Genomic DNA, 12,278 nt, shown 5'->3' on the forward strand with positions numbered 1-12,278 from the left:
AGGTATTGAAGGAACATTTCTCTATATCTTTTTCTCTTGGATTCTATTTTGTCTGAGAATATTTTGAGTTGTTTTCAGTACATCAAAGAATATGCCTCGTGTTCCTCATTCTTTATCTTTTGCTTGTGGAATTTTTTATACGGAGGACTTGCATGACTTTGACTTATTCTCAGAAAAACCCTTTATGAAAAGATTGATTCAGTCTTCGAATATTAAAAATCTTATTGGTTAACTTAATCTAGTCTGTTTTGAGAGCCAATGTATACAGATTTCTAGGACTTTCTCTTCATCTGAACTCCTGTGCAGTACTCAAAGTTATCTTGAAAGATTGAGCAAAGTTTTAGATTCATTCTAATTGCTTTCACAACAAATAGTCCCATGAACTTCATTCAGACTATTCACAGTGCAAGAATGGGCTACAAATAAAGAACATCGTACAAGTCTTGTCAGTATCAGTCTTTTAGGGAGTGAATTTCAGAGAGCAGCTTGGACATCAAGACTTATTAAAATAGGAAAGCAGGGTGTTAAGACATGGCTTAGATGGTGTAGATGAGCAGTCATAGCATTTTGTCCTAGGCAGCTAACAGAGAGTCTTTGCTTGTGTAGTCAGTGGAGGAGAGGTTGCTCCACAGAGCAATTCTGAGCAACAGTTACTTTATTGGCCCTGGCTCTGTTAGAGCCTGTCTACCACCAAGAACTGTGTAGAAACGACCTGAGGAAAATAGCTTCTTATCAGTAGTGTGGATACCCTCTTGTCTTTTTCCTTTACCTTCTTGTGCTCCTTCAGCTCTGTTCTGATTCACTGTTGAGCAGATTTGAAAAATTATATCCGAGTTAAGTATATATACACATATACTTTCAAGAGAGAGGTAGAGAAGGGTCTATATGAAAGTTCTTACCTTTTTTAATTATCATTTGCTATCTTCATCCTAGAAAAATAGAACAGAATGTTTTGTTCCTGGGCAGATAACATTTCAAAACCTTTGTTGTTATTGTGTGGCTGAGCTAAAGTGGTTTGAAGTAAAAATGCAGTGAGCTGTATGAGCCAAGGGTATAAATTGCCTGTGGGGTCCTAATCCAAGAAAACACTTGAACATATTTATAAGTTCAAGATAATTGACTTTGAAAGTACTGTTCTGCTTATCTGCATTTAAGTGTCCGGCATGTTCGGGGTTTTACCAAGATCTCTCTCAAAGCAGTGATAGGTCTGTCTTTTTGAGAAGGATCGTTCCACTACTTTGAGAAGATTTCAGAGAGGGGGAAAAACACAGAAACAAATAAAATCAATTGGAGTGATGTTTGAAGGAATACATGATGGTAAAACTGCCCTTTGTGGCCTTCTGCCAAAACTTCTCCTCTTATAACTGTGCAGAGTGTGGAGTGGGTATAAAATGCTGTCATATCAGAATGTTGTTGCAGGTATTTTGCTCTCAGAATAAGTTAATATGGATGTTTTAACATGATTATTTATATCTTTACAAAACTGTGTTTTATTAAGGAAACTTAGTGAAGCTAAACCTTGCTAAATGTAAACCAGTTATTCTACATTCCCAGAAAAGTAACTTAAGACTGTGTGTAAACATAGTTCAGAAATTAACTTCAGTGAGAACCATGAAGCCCTGTTCATGCTTTCTCTAAAATAATAATGCACATGCCACTTGAACAGACATTCCTGTTTAAGCACAAAAGCATAGGAAACTGATAAAAACAGTGGCTGGTCTTCCTGGATTTGTCCTCCATAAGAAGATTTAAGGCTTTTCACTCCATTTTTAATTCCATGCTCTTTTTATATTATTATAATAATAATAAATCACTTTCTTAGCATAACAGTGTCATTTAAGACACATTTCTGAGGCTTTTGTGGGACTTTCAATTCAAAAGAAAAATATTTTCCTTTTTTTAAGACCAAGCTAACTATTACGCCTTAGGAGCAAGATCTTGGGGTTATAAGTGGTAGTTCTGTGAAAGCATTAGCTTGTTGTTCAGTTGTCAGAAAGCAAATCAAATACTAGAAATTATTAGGAAGTGAACAGAAAGCCAACCATAGAACCTCAGTATGCTACTGCATAAACCTGTGGTTTGCTGTCAACCTGAGTACTCTGTACAGTTCTCATCAAAAACATTTAGCAGAACTGGAAAGTGTCAGAGAAGGGCAACAAGGATTGTCAAAGGCCTCAGACAGCTTCTGGATGAAGAACTATTGAGCTAATTGTGTTCAGCTGTCAGAAATGCCTGTCATCTGGCTCAAAAAGAGCCTAAAGGGGGAAATTATAGAAATCTTCAAAATCATGTGTGGCATGGAAGAGTGGTCAGGGTTGGCTGTTCATTGTCTCTTCTACTACAAGATCTACAGGGCATTGTATGAAGTTGGTAGGTTTCCATCTAAATACAGGAGGCAGCTTTTCATACTGGAGCCTGGCAGACCCGAGGAACTCATTGCAAAGACGACTGCAGATGCTAAAACTTTACATTCCTTTGCATTCCAGGGGACACTAGCCACATGCAGAGGAGAGATCATTGATAGTTACTAGAAATACCAAAACTATTTTCTGATTCAGGATGTCCTTATGCTGAAATTAGTTAGAAGCTGGGATACAACTATAGTTTGTCCTGCTTTCATTCTTCCCCAGACATTGATACAAGACCACTGTCAGATGAAGGATTATGGGCAAAAAGGATGTTTTGTTTGGCACGGTGCCTCTAATACTAGTTGTTTAGCATTATTTTATGTAATTAGTTGGTTAGTATTAATTTTTATTATTATTTATATGCCTGTGGCCATTGCTGTACAATCATTAATACTGGACCTGTGGACTAGCAAATCATCGTACAAATTCAGCCTGAGTCAGGAACGTGCACTTACTCATATTTTTATAAAGTTGGGCAGTATTTATGATAAAAGGTAGCATATAAGGAACTAATGAAGCAGTAACCTGGTTGTTTTCAGTGTTTCTGAGGACACTAAGATTAAAAAGACATTAAAGGAAGACACTTAAAAGAGATCAAAAAGAAAGACTTGCACATATGCTTGGGGCATGTCTTCTAAGACCAGTAGCTTGGGTGAATGTGTGAAAGTGGTTTTTTGCAGATGGTAGGCAGAGAGCAAAAAACGCTGATATCATGGTCTGCTTAGAGGTGAAAGACTTTTCAATTCTGTGTGGTACATGGGATGGAAGTAGTCCCTGAAAGATCTTGGCAGCAAAAATTTAAGCATAAGTAAGATCCTTCAGAAAATGTCGGAGCAGCTGGAGATGTAGAATGATGACCCTCTTGGTCAGAGGGACAGGCTGGAAGGAATGACAGGACCATTCACCTAGAATGGTAAGAGCATTCTGAGCGCATCTGAGAATGGCAAGGTTAAACTTACCAAAGCCAGAAGAAAAGATGCTGCATTTACTGTGTGAGGTGTCAAGGGAGGATACAGAGAGATCTGCACCTACCATATCTGACAATACTGACCATGGGTGTAATTTAAATTAAAACAGCTTTTGTCAGCAGCAGTCTCTCCTGCAGGTGCAGAAAAAGTAAATTTTTTTATTTCTTTGGCTAGTTCATTATAAGTCAAGAAACCAATCAGGACATGAAAAAGCAGGAAGTTTTGTTTTCCAGGAATCAATGTTGGGTCTGAGACAATAATTCTTAAATGTTGAACGATTTAAGTAACTGGAAACCAGCTATTCAAGTAACTGGAGTATTCTGAACATTAGGGTAGTTCATGTAAACCACCCCCAAAAAATCTCCATACTATGTTTTATTTCTGTTTTATTTATTTTAATCTTCCTCTCAAAAGTGTTACTTTTTAGCTTAATAGAAGTGCTAACAAATAGGAATCTAAATCAATTTGAAATGGTATGTATTCCCTCTATGTAGTTAAAGAATGACAACTTGAATGTGAAGTCCTTTTTTTCCCATGCAAATCAATGTATTTTAATGGCTAGAGCAGGAGTTGGCTACTGTTGGGAGGCAGGCTCACAAGCCTTTTGTCTGCGGCTCTACAAAGAGATCTGGACAGGCTGGATCGATGGGCTGAGGCCAATTGTATGAAGTTTAACACGGCCAAGTGCCGGGTCCTGCACTTCGGTCACGGCAACCCCATGCAGCGCTACAGGCTTGGGGAAGAGTGGCTGGAAAGCTGCCCGGCAGAGAAAGACCTGGGGGTGCTGGTTGACAGCCGGCTGAATATGAGCCAGCAGTGTGCCCAGGTGGCCAAGAAGGCCAATCGCATCCTAGCCTGTATCAGGAACAGTGTGGCCAACAGGAACAGGGAGGTGGTTGTTCCCCTGTACTCGGCACTGGTGAGGCCGCACCTCAAGTACTGTGTTCAGTTTTGGGCCCCTCACTACAGGAAAGACATTGAGCTGCTTGAGCGTGTCCAGAGAAGGGCAACCAAGTTGGTGAGGGGCCTTGAGCACAAGTCTTATGAGGAGCAGCTGAGGGATCTAGGGTTGTTCAGTCTAGAAAAGAGGAGGCTGAGGGGAGACCTTATCGCTCTCTACAACTACCTGAAAGGGGGTTGTAGTGAGGTGGGTGTTGGTCTCTTCTGTCAGGTGGCTGGAGATAGGACAAGAGGAAATGGCCTCAAGTTGAGGCAAGGGAGATTTAGGTTAGATATTAGGAAAAATTTTTTTACTGAGAGGGTTGTCAAACATTGGAATGGGCTGCCTAGGGAAGTGGTTGATTCACCATCCCTGGAGGTATTCAAAAAGCGAGTGGACAGGGTACTCCAGGGCATGGTTTAGGGGGCATGGTTAATGGTTGGACTCGATGATCTTAAAGGTCTTTTCCAACCGAAATGATTCTATGATTCTATGAGCCCATCCTGTCATTCTTATGTTTATAGTCAGCCTTTTCTAAGCAACGTAAATTAAAATTATAAGGGAGAAATATGCAAATTATTATTTAACACTGTCGCCTGCTTGCTGATTGCAGATGATAATAAAATCAGTAATGTTACACTTTTTTTAAGGTAAGGCAGATTATCATGCCCTGAATGCTCCTAGACTTAGCACCAGGGCGGTGAAGGGGCTGTCACACGAGCAGCTAGTAGTTCCAATGCTCTATTTATCTAACTCACCATTATTCCTCATGGAGATGATATACATGAGTAACAGGAGCAAATGTATCATTAGTGCTACTTAAGCAGCCAAGCAGGTTTCCTGCCTTTTGAAATCCTTCTGCTGTGATTATGCTTTGGACCAAAAGACAAGATGGAGCCTGCATAGAACACTTGCAGGGTGATTCATTCTGGAGGGCATGGTTAGGAGATTACCTTTTAACGCCTAGCTTGCACTCAGTTGTAGGGCTTTTTGTTTGTTTGAGGGGTTTTTATATTTGATTGTGATCTGATTTCTAAAAAGCAAATCTGAAAACCTGTGCCAACATTTAAACTACAAAAGTAGCTCCAACCCCTTCACTTCCTTCTGTTAGGTTTTAAGGCCTAATATGAATTTCTAGAAGCATTTCAAGAAGGAAAAAATAATTATTTGACCGTTCTTTCTTTTATACTACTTCAGCACTTTAATTAGGGTCAGGGCTTTAAACTCAGTACCGTACTGGGAAATAAATGGTCCATTTTTCAGTTAGGAGAAAGAGATAAAGAATTAAAGTTCCCATAATTCACAGTTTCCAAGTAGGAGCCTAAGGAGAAATACAGCCACATAAATGAGAATTAGTGTGTGTGTATATATATATCATAATCTTGGCTACTTTCTGATAGGGTATGCTATAAATTAGGAAACAGTTCACGGGAGGAATTTTCCCTCTTTGTCATCTCCTACTAACATAATTTTGCTTTTTGTGCCTACCCTCTCATAAATAACTGATCTAACTTACGATCAAAGGGTCAAGTTTTTCCTGGTATTTCACCATTGCAAAAGTATACTTTGCAATGCATGATTAACTCTGAACAGTCCATCTTCTGGCAGGTGGAACTGAAGGCATCAGGAGTAACCAAGGGTTGTGTGACCTGTCTAAAATCTAAATATATCTCCAATATATAAAGTTATCTAAGTACATGCAAATATTCAGACACTTAAGATGCTGCCATCCAGGATTTGGCATGAAGAGGCTGGACTGAAACTAAATTTTAGCCTTGTGTTTTTATAAAGGAGAAAAGGAAAAAAACCTGGAAGATCGAAATTAAACTGGAAGCTTTGTTAAAATGAATCTGCTCTTTTCTGAGAATCAGTGAATTACACAGGTACATCATTATATCTATGACACCTGCAGTATATTTGTGATATGAAAGCCCTATCTGCTGGTTGCAACATTAAGAAAGCTTGAGCATTTCCTTTCTTTCAAATGCTTCCCCAAAACCCACTTCTTTTGGGGCTCTTCTATGCACATGCAGTGTTAAACGAGGCAACTCCATAACATTACTGTGTCCTTCTCTCCCTCTTTCTCGTCAATATGTATCGTTCTACAAGTTTAGGCTTTGCTCTTGCAGTGGGCTCTGTAGGACAGTGAGACCATCTACATCATCCACTCTTGTAGAATGGTGTAAATAAATAATACACTTTCTATCTTCTGTTTCTTCATCCTTCTAGTAATAACTCATCCAATCTTGCTTTTGTAAAAGTGTGTGTGTGTTTCAGTAAGATTTTTTTTCATCTCTGACAAATATCTTACCAGAGTGAGTTTGTGACCTTAAGTTTCAAATGTGGCAGGGAAGTTTAGGTGTTTTGTTCTGTTCCCCACCCTCCTAACAATACCTCTGACAAACCATAATTTTCACAGAGTAATGGTTCTTATTCACCTTGGCGAGTCACATCAGTGATCCATAGGATTCCCAGTTGCTGCTCATATGTGGAAGTGGCTTTTATGGGAATCTTTTCTTTCAATGACTTGTTGCTTATATCAGTTTATTCCTCCAGGTTTTTCTTAACTTGAAGAGAGCAGGTATTTTCCTGTCTTCTTTGGGTCTCAGAATTCCAAACGAAAAATTCTATTAAAGGATACTGTTGCTAGTGTTGGCAGTTTAACCAGTACATGTCATTAGCATGTAAGAACCTGAAAGACTGTATTGGGCAGACTAACCAGTGACATAAACCACCTTGTTCAAGCTGAAAGTGTCAAAGCTAAATAATGAGCTGTGTGGATCATGGGAAGTGCATTTTCAAGCTTTATCTGTCTAGTAGACTGACAGTGACTTTCAACCCAAGAGCATCATAAGCCTATGAAAGCCTGCCAAAATACAGTGTACTTCATGTTCCCTGTCCCCAGAGTGCAGCAGCAAGTTAATGGAGACCTGGGTCATCAGATTTTGAAAAGGAGCGGATTTGCTTTGAAAAGTGTAGGAATCTGTGGAAGTGGCTAACATTGTGAAAGTCCAATTTTGATAAGATCTTTGATTTTACTTTCCATAACACCTATATAATCTTGAAACACAATAACACCTGCCGTACTCTATCGCATACAACTGTTCAGCAGGGAGGAATAACTTTCAAAAGAAAGTATTCCATTTTGTCTCTTAAAGATGCAGGTAGCTTTCTCTTTTCCCTTTTGTCTTAATCTTTCCCAGTAAGATGGTATACATTATTTAGTTGTATCCTCATTTCTCAGGTCAAACCAAGCTGTAGTCAGCATAAAAATCAGAGCAAGTAGAGTATGGGGAAAAAATCTAATGTCTATGTATAGGGCAAGTATAGAAGGTATCTGTGTATACAGTGTATTAATAAAAATATATCTAGTATATCACTTTTCATTCACCAGATCATGATGCTGGTCTGAATCCAGCACAATACAAGACATTTTAAGGGCCATGATAACTTGACTTGATACTCCTAAGGTTGTATTTAACGAAGACCAGTGTAATTACTGCCTTTCTTATGTAGCTTGAAATGTAGCAGCTTGTGCCAGTGGAAGTTCCTTTGGATCAAATTTGCATCTATCTGGTAGTTCTGTTTATGCTTGTTGGGGTGGTTGCTGTAACCAGCTGGGATGACTAGTGGACAAGCCTCATTCCAGCAGAGCATATCTGACCCCTTGTTTCCTCCCGTGGAGAGAAGTGATATAATTGGTGCAGTTTATATGATGTCCAAGGACTGACTCATACTGGAGAAATCTTCTGATATGATTAAATAATTGCATAATTTATTAAATAAATACCCCTTTTGCTTTAAACCTGGGAAAATGCAAGCTGATATGCTTTATCAGCTCTACTCAATGTATATCGCTGTCACAAACCTCCCACTGTCAGTACTGATGTGTATTGTATTGCTTCTGCCACACCTCATCTACCACTTACAATATTGCCATTAAAATTAAAATAATTCAAAACTAGGGCTCATTTTGAAAATCCTTGTCATTTAGGTTTTGGTTTTGCAAACCAAAACCCCACTGATTCCAATTTGTATTCCAGGATTTGTAGGCAATAGCAATATACAATATAATCTGCATTCACTGTTAGGATTAGTAAATAATAAGTAGGAATCGATCACTTTCAGAATGTCTCATTCTTCACCATCACAAAATCAACAAAAATAGGTCAAAAATGTGCTGTTCCTTTCTGGTTCATCTAATAGATGCCTGAACAGAATAATCTGCAGTGAGTCAGGCTTCTCTTGTTTGTAAAAACCGAAAACATATGACGCAACCCCGAAAAGCAATTTAATTCCACCCCAGTAGTGTCAGATTTACCCCTGCAAGAGTTAGGGACAATTTTCTCATGCCTTAAAATGCCTGCCTTGCAAAGCACACACTGCTTGTTTCTTATGCTTTCACAAATTCTCAGGTCAAGTTTCACAAATGCCCCTTCTAATTCAAGCTGTGACTATAGCGTGGTTGGCTTCAAGCTTCCATTTCAGACTTCATGTTCTGTTTGCGTGCCAATAGCCCTCAAGCAACAAAATAACATCTGTAAGGAACACTAGAGCAGCTGGCCATGCTGGAACCCTCAGTTGTCAATGAGTGCTGTAGCCAGGTTGAAGACTAACTGGGCCCAAAATACAAAAAATATTGAACCATAGAAATACACCCTGAGACCTACTGGGCTTACAAGTTAAGACATAGATTCTCACACACATCTCCAGTGAGCAGCTCAACTCTGAAACACTATGTGGTTTTGTATTTCATGGAGCTTGGCTACTAAGTGGTGGCTGTGTGCAGAGCCAGCACATATCCTTGTGTATCTCGGGCTCTACAAGTGCAAAAACTAGCCAACCTCAAAGAGCTTCATGCAGAATCAGCTTACATCTATGGGAGGTTCTGCAGAGCCAAATTTTCTGCATCATGTTACCTAACTTATCAGAGCACAGCGCCAGAGACAACCCAGCTCAATGTACGTCCAATGTGATACAATGAGTGCAGAGACACTCTCGAAGCTCTGCTGGAGTTGGCTAGGTCTAGCAGAACCCAGGCAGGCTCCGTGCAAAATCATGGCACCACTGTTCTTTACTGTCCATGTAATCCAGGTTTTTCCAGAAACCACATGATCCTTGCTCCTTATCTCCCTGGCTATTGGAGAGTTACCTGCCTGCATGATATTTTTCACATTCTGTTTCCAAGTGAATGCCATTCTTACTTTGGATATTTAATGAGGAAAAAATAATGAAAACACTACCTCACTGTAACCAGCTGAGTTAGTACTGTTGCTGAAACTGTACAGCTGCCATTTTTTTTTTTTAATGAGCTTTCCTCCATGATGAAGGTAAGATCATCTTCCTGACTAATCATTCTTGTCGAGACACTCTAGCCAAGCTTCTGCTTTCCTCTATTCATCTGCCCTTTGCTCATCACAGTGAACATGGATTTCTTGTTTCCATCAATTGTAATTCACTTTGCCTATATTATGACATCAATTTGTGCAGCACAAGTGAGGTATGATACTCACTTTCCTAATTTTTTCTTCTGTTCCCTGCTTACAGCCTTATTCATAGGGGAAATGCTCTGTCAGAATCTACAGGCCACTCTCTTTTCTTCCTCACAGATCGTCCTGTAAAAGTTCCTTCTGCCTTGGTACCTGCAATGCATAGCCAGGCAACCAAAGACTAGAGAGCTAGCAAGTTGAGATGATTCATTACTGCTCAAAGTTATTTGTTATCTCAATCTCTTAACACCACTCTTTTGTTTGTTGCCTTTTGTATTTTGTCATCCTCCATTGTGAGTTGGGTGGGAAAGATATTGCTTTTGTTGGATAGCTGGAGCACCTTATTTGTTTGGAGACTCCAGGCACTAATATTAGATAAGTAATGTGTGATAAAGAAGGCTCTCTAGTGTTGCCTTATCATTTATGTTTGATTGTTGGGAGGGAGGAAAGAGGAGAGCTATCATCAATTATGGAGAGTGGCATAGCTTTTACCTTCCAAAGCAGAAAAAGGTGGAGAACACTTTTGTTTGTCTATCCATATAAAATCATAATTAAGGATTTTGTACACGTACATAGGCACCCAAGAAAAAATGGAAGGATTTTGTTGTCATCGGGTTTTGCTTTCACATCCAGAGAGAACTCAAGAATGCTTAAGATGTTTGTCCCACATTTCGTATAAAAAGGAGGTATTTTTGTCCTCATTGCAGGGGGAGAAAAAAGCAAAAAATTATTCTTGAGAATAAACTATGTCAAAAGTTGTTGTTATGGAAAAAGGAAACTTTTTCCCAAAGCAACTGGTTTGCTACCTTAACAGCAACAGTATTTGTTAGCATTAGTTATAGCTGGTTTGCTTTCTCTTGCATTATCCCACATGCACAAAATACCAATGGAAAACCTTCCTTAGATCTTAATGTCATATAGCTTAATGACACAGTTCTACCCTGTTCTTTTCTATGTTTCATGTCCTTAGAATTAATAACTTTCACAGTTTAATGAGATTTAAGATTCCCTGTGCTTACTTCTGCAGGCACCCTAGACAAACATGTAGAACTAGAGAAACTTGTGGCCAAGTTCCTTGGTGTGGAAGATGCTATGGTGTTTGGCATGGGCTTTGCAACTAACTCGATGAATATTCCAGCCCTTGTTGGGAAGGTGAGTACTTCCTTAAGAGGCACAGAGAATAGTTGTTTATTAATTGTTTTAACAACTGTTGCAGTGTTCTGGGCATGCATTAAGTGAAAAGGCTTGATCAAGGAACAAAGCTTGATATCAGGAATGCATGAGTCATAAGGCTGATGACCTTGTGACCTTAAATATGCTCCTTCATCATTTTTTCTAGCTCTGGGTGTTACTATCACACATACCTAACATCTATTTAAGGATGACTGATATGGTTTTTTAGCTTCTCTTAATGAAGTTTCTTCTCCCTAAAAAGTAAGCAAATGTTGCATCCCATGTCTCAGGTGTTGTGGGATGAAGTATTTGGGCTGCTTGCAGAGATATTGCCCAACTGCCTGTGGTGAAACATGATGATTAGGGTATGTTTTACAACACTTTCAGAAAAGAAAAAGCACAATGTTTAGCATTCCTGATGAACAGATCTCCAGCCAACCCTGCAAAGAAAGCTGGCAGCAAATGCAAGTCTAAAGTTGTGACCATATGACAAAAGTTGGGTTCTTATTTGGTGTTGAAGGGACTTCATCTCCAATTTGGGGTACCTAACACAAAGGCATGAAAATCCATCATCTTGTTATGTCAGGAGTTGTGATTGACAAGCAGATACACTGTGCTGCTAGCTGGGAAAGTGGATAGCTCCTCTTTAGTTCATGCAAGTGTGAAACCGTGTGAAGTGTGTCACGGAAGTGTGAAACAGTATTTCCCTCTTGGTGGAGACGGAATGAATTCGCTGTGTGGTGTATGATCAAGATTTCTTCTGAAGCACCGGTGTAGAGGGGAAGTCACTTCTTCACTCACTATTGAAGATGAATCCAGCTTTTGCAGGAGGTTTCTGAAGTATATGTATACAAGGGTTGGTCAGGAAGAATTGCTTCAGCTGCCCAGAACATGAACTTCAATCTGCAGTGGTGCTGGAGAAGTTGCCCAGCAATTTCAAAGGGAACAGATACAGAGAATTAATAAGGGTAAATTTATGAAATTGCAGACCTACATAACAGCATAAGATACCTGTCCCTTGCCTAGCTGTAAAATAATTTTCCTTCACTTAGCTGGCCTCATGTGGAGATTCAGGCCTCTGTCAGAGGTGGGATATTTAGATATAAGTGGCACAAATAAAGATATTACTATGTGTTATATAGAATATAACTATAATAATTCAGTATATATTAATAGTATATAGTATTGTAATATATTATATATATTTCAGCTATTATGTAGTTGCCCTATGTTGGGGAGACTTATTCCTAAATTTTCCTCTATAATTATGCCTAGCAGCTACATTTTCTTGTCAGGACGC

General features: G+C 39.2%; 1 protein-coding gene across 3 annotated transcripts in view; it reads left to right on the top strand.

Annotated features, from left to right (window-relative positions):
* SPTLC3 (serine palmitoyltransferase long chain base subunit 3) overlaps positions 1–12,278 on the top strand; it is a 91,888-nt gene that overhangs the window by 40,252 nt on the left and 39,358 nt on the right. For all 3 annotated transcript variants that reach the window (XM_052784103.1, XM_052784104.1, XM_052784102.1), the window contains one exon: positions 10,833–10,957. In XM_052784103.1, coding sequence (XP_052640063.1) covers positions 10,833–10,957 — 125 coding nt within the window. The remainder of the gene's footprint in view (positions 1–10,832; positions 10,958–12,278) is intronic.

Source organism: Harpia harpyja, chromosome 4 (genome assembly GCF_026419915.1).
Source record: "Harpia harpyja isolate bHarHar1 chromosome 4, bHarHar1 primary haplotype, whole genome shotgun sequence".
NCBI classification, from domain to species: domain Eukaryota; kingdom Metazoa; phylum Chordata; class Aves; order Accipitriformes; family Accipitridae; genus Harpia; species Harpia harpyja.